Here is a 15,049-nt window from a genome sequence, read left to right as displayed (position 1 = left end):
CTGTATCTGCATGATTTTATGCCTTTCTCTGTTTCGACATGATCGATTGGATACTGGCATGAGTCAGCAGGTGCGCAGGTATTCCTACTAAAGTGCTCAGTAAGTGTATTTATGCAACATGCCCACATTTTTTGCATCGCAGAAGATTGTCCCTCGACACACACCGTACGTCACCGTACGATGCTTTGAGAAGCTAACGCTTTCACATTAGTCAGTCCTCTCTCGTCTTCGTTAACTTCTTCGCCTGAATATAATCAGGTATGTCAACATTTATTAGCTGATTTTTTTTTCTTTTAAGTATTTGAAAACTGCAGTATTAAGCAAAAATATCCCCGAGGTTTTATACTTTAGAACTAACGTTAGCGATAACAAGCTAGACAGGCTACAACAAAAAGCCAGCTATTGTTATTTACATGTTAGCAAACTGTTTTCGTTTTCTGAAGTCACTTTAAGATATGTTAAAAAAAAGAAACTTATTGAAAGATACTGAGACCTACACACGCCGGACTTTTCCCTATCTGATCTACGTATCTTTACCGGAATTTCCTCCTGAGTTTAGCGTTTGCTACGTTAGTTGCTCGTGTTTCCAGGGAAGTCATGCATTTGTTTGTTACGCCGCAGGTTTTGAGCATTGTGGACTTCTCTGCACCTGTCAACATGGTCAACGTACACAAAGGTGTCCTTGTTGAGTGGTAAGGAAAGCTATAAATCTGCCCTCAAATTTTGCATCCTACTCATGTAATGCTGGCAAAAAGATGTGCCTCTACTGATGCTAAGGTGTTAGAAAGAAAAAGTATTGTGATTAAAAAAAAAAAAAACATTTTTCTCCTCACATTTGTGCTGAATGTACTAACAGTAGTTTTCGCCTCCCCCCAATGAACCAGTGATCCTGCCATGAAACAGTTCCTCCTCTACCTGGATGAAACAATGGCCTTGGGAAAGAAGTTCATCCTCAAGGACCTTGATGACACACATGTCTTTATCCTGGCAGAGGTGGTTCACACCCTCCAGGATAGAGTTGGCGAGTTAATGGACCAGAATTCATTCCCCATCACGCAGAAATAACTTTTTCAAAGAACTGTCTATTCTTGGACTACAGACTCTTCATGAAATGAACACTGCAATGTTTTAAATGCAGACTGAAATAGAAAAATTGCTGTATTTTTTTGTTATATTACTGTGAAAAAACTGTAAGTAAAAAACAGAGCATTTTGCTTCTTGGTTGCACCATGGCTTAATTTGTGCTGTCTTTTGTGTCCAAGGAGCCACAAGAGTGAGTAAAAACAGAAAACAAGTTCACTGGGCGCTTTATGTGCGAAATACCATGCAAACACACAAAATATGTAAATCTATAAGAAACATTGAATTCATAATGCAGTGCCTGGGGTCATCTTGGTTACGTGATACGCTCTTATTCAGTGATAATAAATATCATCGGAAACTGATCTAATTTACAGCCACATTATTGATGAATCTTCGGCATCTAGGCCAAAGACTGAGAGTCAATGTCGGGAAATCTTGCAAATGTTAAATATACAACAAAAACAACCAACGCCGTTCTCTGAGGGAGATGAATATAATGTGTTTTTACGGCTCTGTGACAAACTACACAGCAACAAATAGAGCTCAGATAGTCTCTAGTGGAGAACAGAGCCAATTGCAATATTCAACTCTGTACGTAAAGCATTCATTTGCTGTGGACTGTCAACCTTAATAAGATTTCAAAACATATTTCAATAGAGAAAAATAAAGAGCAATAAGATATTGTCAGACTGTTCTTACAAACTAACAAAACCAAAGGCTATAGGGGGGGGCATGTTAAATATGATATATTAAGACAAAACAGTTTTGCACAAAGGCTGACAAAGATTATCTAAATTTTATTTGAAAAATAATGCTTGTATTTCCCACTATGCAACCCTGCATTTCCATATCAAAAGCTGACCTAAAATCGCATATTTCTTGTATTGTACTTCCTAAAAATGAACAACAGCCCAACTGCTATTTCAAATGAGTGAAAGTTAAATCAGACTGCAACACGTTGGTTGATCCACATTCAAAATCCTGTTCTCATCTCTGTAACTCATAGCAAGTAGAAATCATTTAGATAATACCATAAAATGAAATACACACTGTGTATTTGCTTGAAAAACAACAACAGAAGAAATTATGCAATTATTAAGAATGAGCTAGAGTAATAATCAGCCTGAATTGATAGTTCATTTCAAAACTAGGATGTAATGAAGCAAAGAAACTCGATCAAACAAGGACAGTTTCAAGACCTACTGACCTAACACTGAAATAGAAATAATGCATTAATTGTGTGTTAAAAGTGTGCAACTACGGCAACATGGTGTTACACCTCATTTAGATTTCCACAATAATACCGTTTAGCATTACGGGTTAATAATTAAGGTATTAAGTCTCTTAAATCGATATTTTTAAACAGAGAGAGGGGGGTGCACCGTTCCTGGATGTACTGCAATACCAGGCCGATGCGTGGAGTGGACGGAGCAAGCCCCTGTTCCATCTCCCTATTCCAAAAATCAATTTAATATATGGTCCCCGGGTAGGGGAACTATCAGATATTAAACTGATAAGAACAGATACTACACTTGATCTTAGCCAAAAGGCCGAGAAGCGATAATTTAAAAGTGTCACAGACAGGAGAGTGATTCTCCTCACTGTTACTCTCACTCACGGTTCAACATAGTTTTAATTACTACAAAAAAAACAAACAAAAAAAACAACACCCAATTTACAACTACAAAACTACCAAACCAGCAAACTGTGAAAGCTCAGTTTGATGTTTCAGGACACACAAAGTACGCAAGTTTGAAGAGTCTAGTTTGAAAACATTTGGATAGTACGCCGGGTTGTTAGTATCACGTGATCTGCTATTGCCCAATAAGCGAACACTACAAACCAGTATCTTGAACTCTTATATATAGATTTAACGGCTTGCTTCTTCAGTTAAACTACATGATTTAATTTTCGTATGTATATTTCTGATAACAAGACTGTGTGTATTGATAGACATAACCCAAATACATGAGTTTGCATTTGAGGGCTCACGGGTTCACAGTGATAATTTGAGCTGTTTCTCCCTCCCTGGTGCAGAATCAGGAAACTACATTCAAATATAAACCACACTATGCATTATACGCAAGTACATATTTCGATTTGATATCCATTAAATTATTATGATGACGTCCATTTTAGTACAACTAAACCACCAAAATGTGCACAGACCCAGAGCATCAAGCTAGAAGCTGAACCAAATAATTTCCGCCACTCTGTTTCAAAATAAAGGTTGTAATAGCTCGATCGATTCATGTAATTCGAAGTTAATGGTAACAGGTGAATTCATGACTAAGTTCTAAATTTTTAAGATGCTGTTTTAATGATTTTAAAATATATATTTCTAATTGTGGGAGTAACGCTAAAGTACAACTTAGCGGACTTGCTAACTTTACCCCTTGCAGCCATGGATGAATTATAAGAACATCCATGCTTGTAACTTTAGCCAGCAAATTAGTTAGCCTAGCGTAACATGTGACCGTTTAGGCTAGCAACATTAACATTAGCCTTGCAGTTCGAAAAATACGTTACTAACAAATGTCTACAAAATTCTTGAACGTAGATGTAAAGTCAGAACTCAGTGATGGATGATAATAAATACGCTGGTTTGTAAAATCATTAGCCTACCTGAAATTGTCATCAAAACACCGAGGACCACAGAGGTTACCAATCGTCGCGTTGGCTTCACCTGAGGTGAAATAATGATTTTTCTACAATTGACCAGCAGAGGGAGCTGACTGCCTTCCAGGAGCTGTTTAACAGTGTTTGTAAGAATTTAAGTAAATACATCCAATTGTACATTTACTCAAGTCCTGTACTCAAGTATAAATAGGTAATTGGGCTCTACTTGAGTATTTCCAATTTATACTTCATTAAACGTATACTCCACTACATTACAGAACTAAATATAGTACTCTTTACTGCACTACATACTGTATACAGTGGCATCAGATAGTATACAGACCTCTTTTGCACACTGTGTTGTTGCTTTAACTGCAAATGCTATTTTTCTCCAGCAGTCTACACTCAATATCCCATGACAAAGTGAAATCTGCTTTTAGAAATTTTTTATAAACTTATAAAAATATAGAAATGAAATCACCCATTTACAAAAATATCCAGACCCTTATCACTTTGTATAACCCGCCTTTGGCAACAATTTGAGATCTTTAATGGGTTGCAATTCAAGGCTTAAAGTCCGGGCCATTCCATCCTTGTCACTGACTTGCTCAAAGATGAACCATCGCCCCAGTCTCAGGGCGTGTGCACTCTGCAGCAGACTTTCTTTAAGTCTGTGTTTAGTTGCATTCCCCTTTCCTTCAATTAAGACCATGGCCTGCCCCTGCTGCTGAGACACAAATCCAGAGCACAACGTCGCGACCACCATGCTTTACTGTAAGGGCGGCATTTGCCAGGTGGCTAGTGGCTAAAGCTGTAGGAATTCGATATTATGAGCAGATAAAAGAAATAGTAGAAGTTTTGGCCGGATTATTTGTGTTACTTTGTGTTTTGGGCCCAGCGATTCAATGAACTGATGGACGAACTGATGGACGATGAAAAAAATGTTCTTCACTCGCTACCTGAGTCCAGTAGATCTTTAGAGACCAAACCTTTATTGTGAAGAAATATGACCGGAAGTCTTCTTCCTTGGTTTACCTGGTATTGTTTATTCTTGAGGTACTGATTATGGACGAGTACCAAACAGAAGAGGAGGTGAGTTGAATGTGGTAAAGTAGTCACTGCACGTATTTTTTATTTGCCTATAGCTTATATATTTGAAAGTTCTACCTAAGATTGTAACTAACAGATAATAATTTGGCCAGAAAGTAGAAGGTGAACATTCACGTCGACTGGCTAGCTTAAACTGCAACTTCTTTTAATGTTTTTCACCTAACAGACTGCGTTCGTCGTTGAAGACGTGAGCACAATAATTAAAGAGGTAATGTCGCTATCTTCTGGATCACCCGTAAAGTTTGGGTATTAGGTATTAGGTATTGGGGTATTATCGGCTCATTGCTACCGCTAGCTACCAACTTTATGTTTAGCGACGCGTTAGTTGCTAAGTAACACTCTAACGGTTGCTAGGCACCGATTCAAATAATTTATAGCATAACATACAACTGATTCTTAGTACAATTTTTATTCGGTAGTTTGTGGTTAAGTTGCATTATATTATGCGGTTTACAAAGTCGTGGATTTACATGTATTAGTATTATTGCAGTAAGGCAACTAAAAGATAGAGACATTGTGGGTGTTGATTTGTTTAAACACAGCTTTGTTAACAATGTCTCTGTAGTCAGTGGAAGCAGCCATAGGAGGAAATGCCTACCAGCACAGCAGAGTGAACCAGTGGACCACCAGTGTAGTGGAGCAGTGCCTCAGTCAACTTAGCAAGCTGGGAAAGCCTTTCAAATATATTGGTATGTGGTGTGTTGCGTCAGAAATAACACGCTTCTGGCTCTTATGCTCTGAGGTTGGCATTAAAAGACAGTATTTGTGTTTTCTTTCAGTCACCTGTATCATCATGCAGAAAAATGGAGCAGGTCTGCAAACAGCAAGCGCCTGCTTCTGGGACAACACTACTGATGGTAAAAATAAAACACCTCTGTGTACATATAATCTTGAATATGATCTAAGAGTTGTTTTCTTCAACATCCAAGAAACACTTAACTTGTCCCCAGGGGTAAATGTAAAAGGCACATAGTGTAATAAAATGATTCTGCACATTATGCAGACAAGTTACAACAGTAAAAGTTTGTGTGACAGTCTTGAAAATGCATAAACACAGGAGAGACTTGTGGTAATTTTATTTACAGAGGAGGTCCTGGACAGTCTTGAAAATGCTCAAGTCAAGCTTTTTGAGTGGTCCATTGTCACAAACTGATGCATTGTCTATACTTCACATTTAAATGCATTGGTGATACTGTCACTGAATGTATTGTGTATTTCTCCCAACAGATAGCTGTGCAGTGAGATGGGAAAACAAGTCCATGTACTGCATTGTCAGTGTTTTTGGGCTGGCTATCTGAACGTACTACGATGCACCTCAAGCGTTTGCATGATTTTATGTATTTTTGAGAACCTACATGTTATGTTTTTATGTTTAATGCCATTGATTAAAACAATACCATGCTGAATACACTTTGCTTTATTTACACGTGACATGACAGTGCTATACGTACAACTTTTATCTCTTAAAGCAACAAAAATATCAAGAGCTTCCCATATATCAGGACTCACAACAACCTCATTTAACCACCTTGAATCAACATAAGCCACATTCACACTAAAACAACCAAACAGGTACATTTTATGTCAAAAGCATTTACAACTTTGAGACTGCAGCCCATTTAGAAGAAAACTGATGTAAAGACAAGGCACCATCTTGATTAGAAAACATGTTGAGATATTATTTGTAAAGAACAGACACGCATTTGTTTTGGCTGTTTTTGTCCAAAAGCTCCAGTTTCATAAAACAAAGGAAAGTTCAGCAAGTAAATAGAGGCAATATAGAAGGTTACAGAGAAAAAAAAAAATCTTACTTGAAATCATATGCTCTACATAAGGCAAAATATATGTGGCCAATGGTATAACTACCATATATGCTGGGATACCAAATGTTTAAAATAATAGATCAGTAGTCCATTAACAAAACAGTGTAAAATCCATGCATCCAAATCATCAGATCATACAGCATCAAATGTCATCACTTTTCAGCAAAATAAATAACATTTTTAAACAAGTGCAATTTCAAAGCTGCTTTCCAAGGAAATAAGTGGTAAAAGAAGTGGTAGCAGCTCAGTGGCTCCAATTCCAGGTCAGGCTCTCTTATTTTTATTTATTTATTTTTTTAAACATGTCTGAGGACAAAGAGGATTTGTCAACAGCCAACACTGTTATGGCACTTAAATTCCCCATTCATGACTCTAGTCAGTGATAGTGAGCCACAGTGTACTGTTTTACCATCAGCACAATGTTACTCAGCTTTGGCCAGATATATGCATTCTCATTATTCTCAGACGGTCAGAGAGCAGAAAGGAATGGCAAAAACAACACAGTAGAAGTATATAGAGACAACAGTGTTCCAACACAAAGGATTAAAAAATAGCATTGATTTCACATATAAACAAATCCCCAATTAATATTAGCACTTTTCCCGATCATTTTTAAATAAGGTTGTGAAGAAATGCTGGTTATGAAGGAAAAACATTTTTATAAACTGGTAAAAATTGTATTGTTTTACATCAGTGTTTCTGCTGTTTTTAATTAGACTGAAAGCATAAACAATGGAGAGGAAAGTCTGAGTGGCTACATGCCTCAACTTTCAGTAAATTTACAGTACATTCAGTAGACATGGAATTTATCTTTTTAAAAATATATTTATGTACAACTAGAGTATCATATCATTCCATAGTACCAATCCAAATATCCTGTATGTACACAAAGAAATGATGGTTTGTTTTAATACATTTTCATAGTTTCCAACAGGGACACAGAGGAGGAGCAGTCGGAGATCCATCAGTCACTGTCACTCTCATCCCGGTACTTGGTGGTTGCTTTGATAGCACGTCCGTTTTGTAAAGGCATGTCTTCATAATCACTCCTTTACAAAAAAAGAGAAAGAAATATCAGTGGGTTTATATATGTTCACCCTGTGTATAACCTGCCAAGCTGTAAAGAGTAATAATTCACAAAAGCCATCAACACTGGCCTATTTCCACAGGGAAAACCTAACCACCTGAGGTAAAGTGTGCTTTTAATTTAATTTAATCACAAAAAATGCCAGCTGAATTGTAGAGGCTGTGAGTTGTCTGATATACTTACCCATATATCACTTCATCATCTGAGTCATTTAGCATGGAGAAAGCAGGATTATCCTTTAACTGGGAGTCTGGGAAATTAAACAAAATCAGATGCATTGATATAATAGTTCATTATCTACTGCAGAAAAGAGAGAAGACGTAGAATTAGTAAAGGCCACGCTGTATTACCTACCGTAAAGGCCATTTTTAGAGGGGGAATACACAAATGCTAATGTGTACAAGTAAAAGTTGAGTAGGCCATAGAAGGATAAAAATTCAGCTGGTATGTCTGGAGTTAAAGAATAATAACTTTCCATTTAAGACACTAACATGTTATGTCACATGGTATATTTAAAGTGAAATTGTGGTTAAAACATTTTTTAGAAAGGATATAGTTTTGGTAATGAGTAGACAATTCAGCCACAAAATTGTCTTGAAGAGCCTTTGCACCAAACCTCAGGTAGAGAATGACCATGCTGGAGAACAAAAAAAAAAAAAAAGAGTAACCAGAACAATCGGATCAAATTAGACCAAACTCTTCAAAAATCTCAATGCACAGAGAGGGTGCTTTTCCAATAGACACACCTTATAATGAGCACCACAAACGTCAGTGCTGTCAAAAACTTCAGCCGAAGATCTAGTGTTTGAAAACACACAGCACACTAGTGTTATCATAGTAAAATGTAAAGTTGAATCAGATCCAGAGGCGTGTGGTGTGGTGTTGTACCTGAGTAAGGCATGTTCTTGAGTTCAGAACAAGCTCTGACAATCAGGAAAATCAGGTAGAGGATGTAGAGGGCAACTACAATCAGGAAGAAGACCTTCATACCCTGGAGAAATAACATAGGACGTTATGGTATAGTAACTATAAAAGGTTCTATTCTCTATCCTTTCCCTTTTCTCCATCTTTGACTCCAGCTTCATAAAAATGATTCGACACATTGCTTAGAGTGCCATTATAGGTAACAGTCTCACCTGAAAGTTCACTATATCCACTTTATATTGATAGGTGGGATCCTGGAGTTCATTGACCCTGCAATTTCAGAAAAGAAGAGTGGATCTTTGCAGTCCTGTTGCAGTTCACAGTTTGAATCAGGCTAGTGGCAGCCAGTGAAGTTAGACTTACGTTTGCCAAATGCCCAGTGTAACCGCTGAGAGCCACAGAAGACCTACAATGATCATCTTAGGTAGGTAGAACGTCAGGCATTTCCTCTCACCCTGTGGAAACAGGATAAAACATATGAAAAATGATTCATAACTAGCTAAATAAGGGGAAAATCTTTAAGTATGGGAATAATACTGTACCCACCTGAACCCTGATGCCATGGTAGACACAGAGCCAGAAGAGCAGCAGAGAACACAGGAACAGAGCCTGAAAGAAAGCATCCAACATCCCTGGAAACCAGCTGTTCACCAGGAATGACAGCGGGAAGAATGGATCTGAATAGCAAAAGCAACAAAACACAATAAGCAACACACCTGACCATAGAGTTGTACTTCTTTTAAATTGCACAGGACACGTTACACTTGCACAGACAGATTAAACCCACTATTCTTTCTCTGTCAAATTAAAAGCCACTGTACTTCTGTAATAGTTAAAAAGGAAAGAACATGGAATGATAATTAAATTAAAAGGTAAAATGTAGCTTTGAGAGGGAGAATATTGAAACTCACCATTATAGAGTAGGAGCAATGGGAGTAGAATAGACATCCACTTTTGCTCTATGCCCCAGTCCCTCATAGAAAATTTCCTCAGGGAATGAGCAAACATACACTGTAACACACAGAAAGAAATCATTAGTCATCCTGCGTTCTGAAAAGAAATGTAATGAGGGTAATGAGAAATTCATTTAGATGTAGAAAACCTAAAGTAACCGGTATGAGTGCTCTTACCGTCACCATGAAGGTCAGCACCACAAAGACGAACCGGAACCAGATTTCCACTTGCGAGAAAGTGGGATTGTACGTTTTCCACTAAGGACGAATAAAAAAAAAAAAATTAAACAGGGAAACAAAACAGTAAAAGAGTTGGTGAGTGACCTGTTAGCTCGAGCAATAAAAATAAAATTAAATGCAACAAAGTATTACAGAGTTTGTTTAATGAGTTGGAAGAAAAATCCAGATTTTGTCACTTACCACAAACTTGACCTTAATTTCATACGTGATATTTTCAAGGCCCTTGAAGCTGACCATAACCTGATACTGGGTGTAGTTCAGATAGCCCAGATGGAGCACAATGATCTCATCACATTTCTGTAAGGAAACAAAAAAAGGATGCATCACTGCCAATTCAGCAAAGAGCACAACTGCACAGTAGATCAATGAATTTGAAATGGAAAGGACTGCATGCATTTCATAGACTCACACTGCCGTGCTGGTTGCTGCTGCCTGCCTAAATGATTAATGACATCCCAGTGTGCTGTAATAGAGAAAGCAATGGTTGGGTCTGATTGACACTTACTGTACCGCAGTGAAGTGTTCGTGATTTCTGGTGCATGTTGTTGATGTACATCACGCTGGCGTCCGGCATCACTCCCTTTAGCTCAACGTTAATCTCGAAAGGCTGCTGGAAGTCTCCCACTGTCACAGACAGCAGTGAGAACATGTTATTAACCAGCCAGGTATGTTTACAACATATTAAAGATAAATTGCTGAAAGCGCAGTGTGTCGTCTTACTGTTACTGTTTTCAACCTGCATCACACAGGTGAGCCATAGCTGCTGGTTGTAAGTGGTGAGGGGAGGAGAAACTAAATTGAAAGGCCCAGTCTGAAAAAATACAATGAATGACATCAATAATATGTTATTATGAATGATAATTATTATAAGTGCCAATAATTAAAACACAGAGGACTTCTGCAATCTGTCTGTACATCACACAAAATATATTGCTCAAACCCAAATACCTTGTCCTAACACAGGGACGTTCCTTAAATTAGAATTGCACAAATTAGTCAGTAAATCGATAAGTCGATGAATAAAAAATGAATAAGCAACTATATGGATATTTTGAGTAATTTTTTTTTAAAGAAATGCCAAAATTCTAAAAACAACCCATTTTAAAATTTTACTTTAATCAAATACATCAAGAAAAAAAATATATATAATTATTAGTTGCAACCCCACATTGAAATCTTTGACATGGAAAAGTATGCACTTTCTATCTACTACAATATGAAATTCTTCCAGAGTCACATTTTTAGACCACTCAGACATGCAATGAAGTCACGTATAACAAGAATCGTAGTATTTCTTTTCAGCGCATTCTCAAAATGTTTACATGTGTCCCATCATTCAAATGCCCAGCAGCCAAAAACTACAAAAAGACTGACAATATACACGCTTCTGCCTTAGAAACGTCTTACCTTCAATGAGGCATTTTTTACTAGTAACTGATCACCACTGTGCTCTTGCTCAGCAATAATCCTAGGACCTACAGATATGAAGAAAACACAAACACATTTTACTTAATGTGATGCCGAAGAAAAAAGTGAAACCCTCCTTGACTTTTAAAATAAAAAGTAAATATTAAATAAATAATAAATGAATTAAATAAATAAATTTCACCTACATAATTATGGTTGCTTTCTTTGTTTTTCTGTAACAGTAGCTATATACTGAAATCACTAAAACGTTAAAAATGTGATACTCAAATTGTGGTGAAACTATGAGATGTAAAGGAATTGTAGCAAAGAGCATGTATGCCCAGAGAGAAAAATGTGGATGCTAAATTGCAGTGTTGAATTAATCTAATTTAAGGTGTATGATAAACAATACAACAATACAAAAGAGCTGGGGGGCATGGATGCTTCCATGCTTCTGCTTTCAAATATATGTATGATAGAAGAAGTCTAAGAACCACTGGACTATCCAGGGAAGAGCAGAGTAGGGGTGAAAGGGGATTCATGTTTTTCAAGTACTTTGTTATCAAAACTTGTTTACAGTTGGTGATGACTCACCCACTGACTGTATTTCAAAACCAGAAGTCTGTGTCAAAATGAGTTCAGACCAACACCCAGCTTTGGTGTGTTGGTGCTGCAGTAATGTTTATCGGTCATACCTGCAATCCCAATGAAGACAGTGAGGCCGAAGCAGATCAGGAACACCACGAAGACCAAGACAAAATGTCTTTTAGACAGGGTGTAAAGCCGCATAGGGGCTAGTCTGTTACAGGAAGACAAACATTAGTGTTAACACACACTCGGCAAACACCACAGCTACAAGAAGACACCAGGAGAAACAACAATCGGTAGGTAATATTTATTTTGTGGTTAATGTTGTTAGCCTCCAGCCGGTGGTACAGGCGCGGATATGTCAACACTGCTAGCTTCCATGCTACTTTTACTAGCAGTAACAGATGGCAGGACAGAGCAGCACAGTGGCTTTAACGCGTATCCTCACACGTTTACGCAGCAGTGACACAGCTCGAGTGTATCCGCTGAACAAATCATACACTCACCGCTCCATTTCAGTCGGTGTGAAGTCTCAGGCGAACGAGAAAAAGCGTTAAAATTTCTCAGTGAATCTACATCCGTGAATCCACATCAGCTGACATCTTTTAGTCTGCGACAACTGGAATGCAACGTCATCAAATGGGCGGGACCGGGGACACGTGGTGCCGACGGGGAGAAAAGGGAACTTGATAAGGGGACTTATCTGAGTGAGTAGGGAACAAGGAGACACACTCCGTCCTGCCTTCTCCTCCTTGTTTAGTCTATGAAACTGGGATTTACGATTTCATGTCCTACATTCGGTCAATATATTTTACCTACTATTACAGAATGCATGTGTGAGCTTATAATTTTTCAATGTATTGTCTACCTAGTTGTGTATTTAAATGCAAATTGAAATGCATATTTAAATGCATCTAAATATACACTGTTGTTACCGTTATTGAAATAAATTATTATCTGAATGTATGTTTGAATCACTTCAGTCTATAAATGTATATTCAAATCACAGAAATTTTGTATCTCTGCTATAAATATTTATTTTTGTTATATATTTTATTTTCTGTACTCAGGTCTCACTTATAAATGAGATCTCGATCTCACTGTGACTGCCTGATTAAATAAAATACATATATGTGTGTGTGTGTGTGTGTGTGTGTGTGTGTGTGTGTGTGTGTGGCTTAATATATTTAGTCAAAAGGCATGGGGTTCTAAGTCTTGAGGGCATGGGCGGATAATGAGACAACAGGTCCAAGTGCAGAGACCATAAGGCTGTATATAAAGATGCATATAAACATAGTCTATATAAAGTCATACAAAAGGTCCCTTACACAGATGAACATGGTATCCAAAGAGATGATTAACTATCAGGCGGCTGTGTAACTCTGTGATCATTCTGTGTCCGTGTGTGTTCATTTGTGTCTCTTTGGGGTATCTGTGTTTTGCGTGTTTGTGGTTATTTGTCTCTCTTTTGTGTCTGTTGGTTGTTGTTTTTCGTCTCATTTTGGTTGTCTTGCGGCTGTCTGTCTATTTTACGTCTCTCTGTCGTTTTGTGTTTCTTTCTATGAGATTTTGCAGGTGCCCCCCTAACCCCAGGCCTGTGTCTGGTCGGCTAGTGCAGTAATCCCTCCATGACCGATGGTAACGTCCATCTGACGGCTGAACGTCCTTTGTATGAAAAGAAATTTCGCGCATGCGTAGCACGACTACATCGCGTATCAACGTCTACTTTAAATTTTTAATGAGCTATCCATGAGATATTGTTTCATTTCTTACAGTGTAAAGGACAAAATCTATATTTCAAACCAGGAATGCGGTGTTCAACCACCATCACATGCACGTAAATGCCCATCCACAAGACAACACTTGTTGCCTTATAGGCTATAAGGCCTCTGCCTCGTTTTCAATTGTGATATTTTCTAATAAAATGGTGCTACACATTGAGATATGTGAATATATATATATATATATATGACTTTCTTGTTTTTTCCTCTTTCCCCTTATATTTTCTGGCTCTGCTCTGATCGAAGCCAGCGCTCATCTTCAGTTAAGGCAATGATGCAAAGCAACACAACTATAAAACAATAAGCAAGTATGATTCCTCAGAAACCTCAGTGATGAATACCTTTGTTTGCATCTTCCATCATAACACAACGAGATCACATTAAGCTGTGAAATGGTCCATTATATCACAGCATGCAATACCAATAGCCTACATACGTAATGCAGCAGAATAATGGATTTGCCTCTGTGTCGGTGAGAAAACAGCAGACCCACCTGTAAAAGCGATCATCTCGGTAAGGTGTCAGGTCCTCCTTCAGCTCGTTGTAGGCCTCCTGTATCTTCCTACAGAAGTATTTCAGCTCGCCGTACAGAGGGTTTTCTAAGCCGGACGTGTAGTCGGTGTCCATTATTATCACACCGAGCCGTCTGGCGGCTGAAAATGGCGATGGAGAAAACAATCCGCGGCCTTTACAGAACAGCACAGCGGTGTGTGTCTGTATTGTCACGTCGTTTAATTGAAAGTGCAGCCGAAGCTGTTTTGTTTGTGTCTGTTCAAAGAAAGAAAAAAAAAAGCTGTAAAACGAAAAAAAAGAAAAAAAATGGGGTGGAAGCACACTGGCGGGGGTCACGTGATCATTGTTCAGCACCACGGATAGAGGCAGACAGCGGAGACACCACAGTGATGTTGAGGACACATCAGCACGTGTAGATATATGGATGCAACACCCCAGCAGAGTCTACCTTTACATGGCCTCTCAGCTTCCTATGTTTGCAACACACGTCTTTTTCTGAACTAATGTGAGTTACAATAAGTCAAAATTGTTAAACACAAGAGAATTCTCATAACCATAACCTAGATATACTATAACTCACCACCTCACACTAATGACATACACTAGGTCATATCATTGAAAAACCTTATATGTATGACTTGTTATCTCAGTATAAATGTGTTAATTATGAGGAAAAAAATACTAATACTAATGTTTTATCCTCAAATTTTAGAAAAGTTTTCTCAGCAAAGATTTTGATCATGTCGTAGCAGGAAGGTCTGTTATTAATAGTGTTGATTAATGATGGCTGCATTACATTTAGGTGTCAGTTCCAGGGCCCAGGTATTGTACCTGTCGGCTCATTGTCATGACTTGCAGAGACACTTAAATGGAAAAGAGATATTGTTAAAAGTATTAGTTCCACCTGTGCTTTTCTTTCTA

At 37.9% G+C, this 15,049-nt stretch overlaps 3 protein-coding genes and 1 non-coding gene across 6 annotated transcripts; 2 read left to right on the top strand and 2 right to left on the bottom strand.

Annotated features, from left to right (window-relative positions):
* The first annotated feature begins 145 nt into the window (after window positions 1-145).
* On the top strand, window positions 146-1,232 carry gtf2h5 (general transcription factor IIH, polypeptide 5). The gene is made up of 3 exons (XM_023410806.2): window positions 146-258; window positions 622-692; window positions 885-1,232. Exons 2-3 carry the CDS (start codon window positions 658-660, stop codon window positions 1,063-1,065), a joined length of 216 nt encoding a protein of 71 aa, XP_023266574.1. The 5' UTR covers window positions 146-258; window positions 622-657; the 3' UTR covers window positions 1,066-1,232.
* Window positions 1,233-2,454: 1,222 nt separating this feature from the next.
* LOC111658336 (U2 spliceosomal RNA) lies at window positions 2,455-2,645 on the bottom strand. Its single transcript, XR_002760990.1, has one exon. It is a non-coding gene; the product is annotated as a U2 spliceosomal RNA (small nuclear RNA).
* A 2,059-nt stretch (window positions 2,646-4,704) lies between these two features.
* On the top strand, window positions 4,705-6,218 carry dynlt1b (dynein light chain Tctex-type 1b). 2 transcript variants are annotated; one of them, XM_023410804.2, is made up of 5 exons: window positions 4,705-4,794; window positions 4,979-5,020; window positions 5,378-5,501; window positions 5,592-5,669; window positions 6,040-6,218. In XM_023410804.2, exons 1-5 carry the CDS (start codon window positions 4,768-4,770, stop codon window positions 6,108-6,110), a joined length of 342 nt encoding a protein of 113 aa, XP_023266572.1. In that variant the 5' UTR covers window positions 4,705-4,767; the 3' UTR covers window positions 6,111-6,218. The 2 variants fall into 2 exon arrangements, with proteins under 2 accessions (XP_023266572.1, XP_087031394.1); XM_087175268.1 differs by lacking the exon at window positions 4,979-5,020 and having other exon boundaries at window positions 4,711-4,794.
* Window positions 6,212-14,431, bottom strand: tmem181 (transmembrane protein 181). 2 transcript variants are annotated; one of them, XM_023410802.2, is made up of 17 exons: window positions 14,109-14,431; window positions 11,942-12,045; window positions 11,247-11,314; window positions 10,560-10,650; window positions 10,345-10,463; window positions 10,020-10,136; window positions 9,777-9,857; window positions 9,558-9,657; window positions 9,193-9,323; window positions 9,010-9,101; window positions 8,859-8,916; window positions 8,611-8,713; window positions 8,469-8,520; window positions 8,277-8,359; window positions 8,077-8,166; window positions 7,906-7,972; window positions 6,212-7,684 (listed from the first exon to the last, which is right to left on the bottom strand). In XM_023410802.2, exons 1-17 carry the CDS (start codon window positions 14,240-14,242, stop codon window positions 7,600-7,602), a joined length of 1,575 nt encoding a protein of 524 aa, XP_023266570.1. In that variant the 5' UTR covers window positions 14,243-14,431; the 3' UTR covers window positions 6,212-7,599. The 2 variants fall into 2 exon arrangements, with proteins under 2 accessions (XP_023266570.1, XP_023266571.1); XM_023410803.2 differs by lacking the exon at window positions 14,109-14,431 and adding an exon at window positions 12,341-12,490.
* Between the last annotated feature and the right edge of the window lie 618 nt (window positions 14,432-15,049).

The sequence above is a fragment of the Seriola lalandi genome, unplaced genomic scaffold (assembly GCF_002814215.2).
Source record: "Seriola lalandi dorsalis isolate HSWRI2012SDOR001 ecotype SW California unplaced genomic scaffold, Sedor1 jcf7180002054438, whole genome shotgun sequence".
Lineage (NCBI taxonomy): Eukaryota > Metazoa > Chordata > Actinopteri > Carangiformes > Carangidae > Seriola > Seriola lalandi.
The sequence above is the reverse complement of the archived record's forward strand: the minus strand, read 5'-3'. Positions and strand labels throughout refer to the sequence as shown.

What these genes read in the sequence shown, in the direction of transcription:
- gtf2h5 (XM_023410806.2), top strand. Translation starts at nt 658, where the DNA reads ATGGTCAACGTACACAAAGGTGTCCTTGTTGAGTG. An exon ending in AAAGGTGTCCTTGTTGAGTG is followed by an intron (nt 693 to 884) that starts GTAAGGAAAGCT and finishes CCAATGAACCAG; the next exon opens with TGATCCTGCCATGAAACAGT.
- dynlt1b (XM_023410804.2), top strand. Translation starts at nt 4,768, where the DNA reads ATGGACGAGTACCAAACAGAAGAGGAG. An exon ending in AAAGCCTTTCAAATATATTG is followed by an intron (nt 5,502 to 5,591) that starts GTATGTGGTGTG and finishes GTTTTCTTTCAG; the next exon opens with TCACCTGTATCATCATGCAG. An exon ending in CTGGGACAACACTACTGATG is followed by an intron (nt 5,670 to 6,039) that starts GTAAAAATAAAA and finishes TTCTCCCAACAG; the next exon opens with ATAGCTGTGCAGTGAGATGG.
- tmem181 (XM_023410802.2), bottom strand. Translation starts at nt 14,242, where the DNA reads ATGGACACCGACTACACGTCCGGCTTAGAAAACCCTCTGTACGGCGAG. An exon ending in TGTCTTCATTGGGATTGCAG is followed by an intron (nt 11,315 to 11,941) that starts GTATGACCGATA and finishes TCATATCTGTAG; the next exon opens with GTCCTAGGATTATTGCTGAG. An exon ending in AAATTAAGGTCAAGTTTGTG is followed by an intron (nt 9,858 to 10,019) that starts GTAAGTGACAAA and finishes ATTCGTCCTTAG; the next exon opens with TGGAAAACGTACAATCCCAC.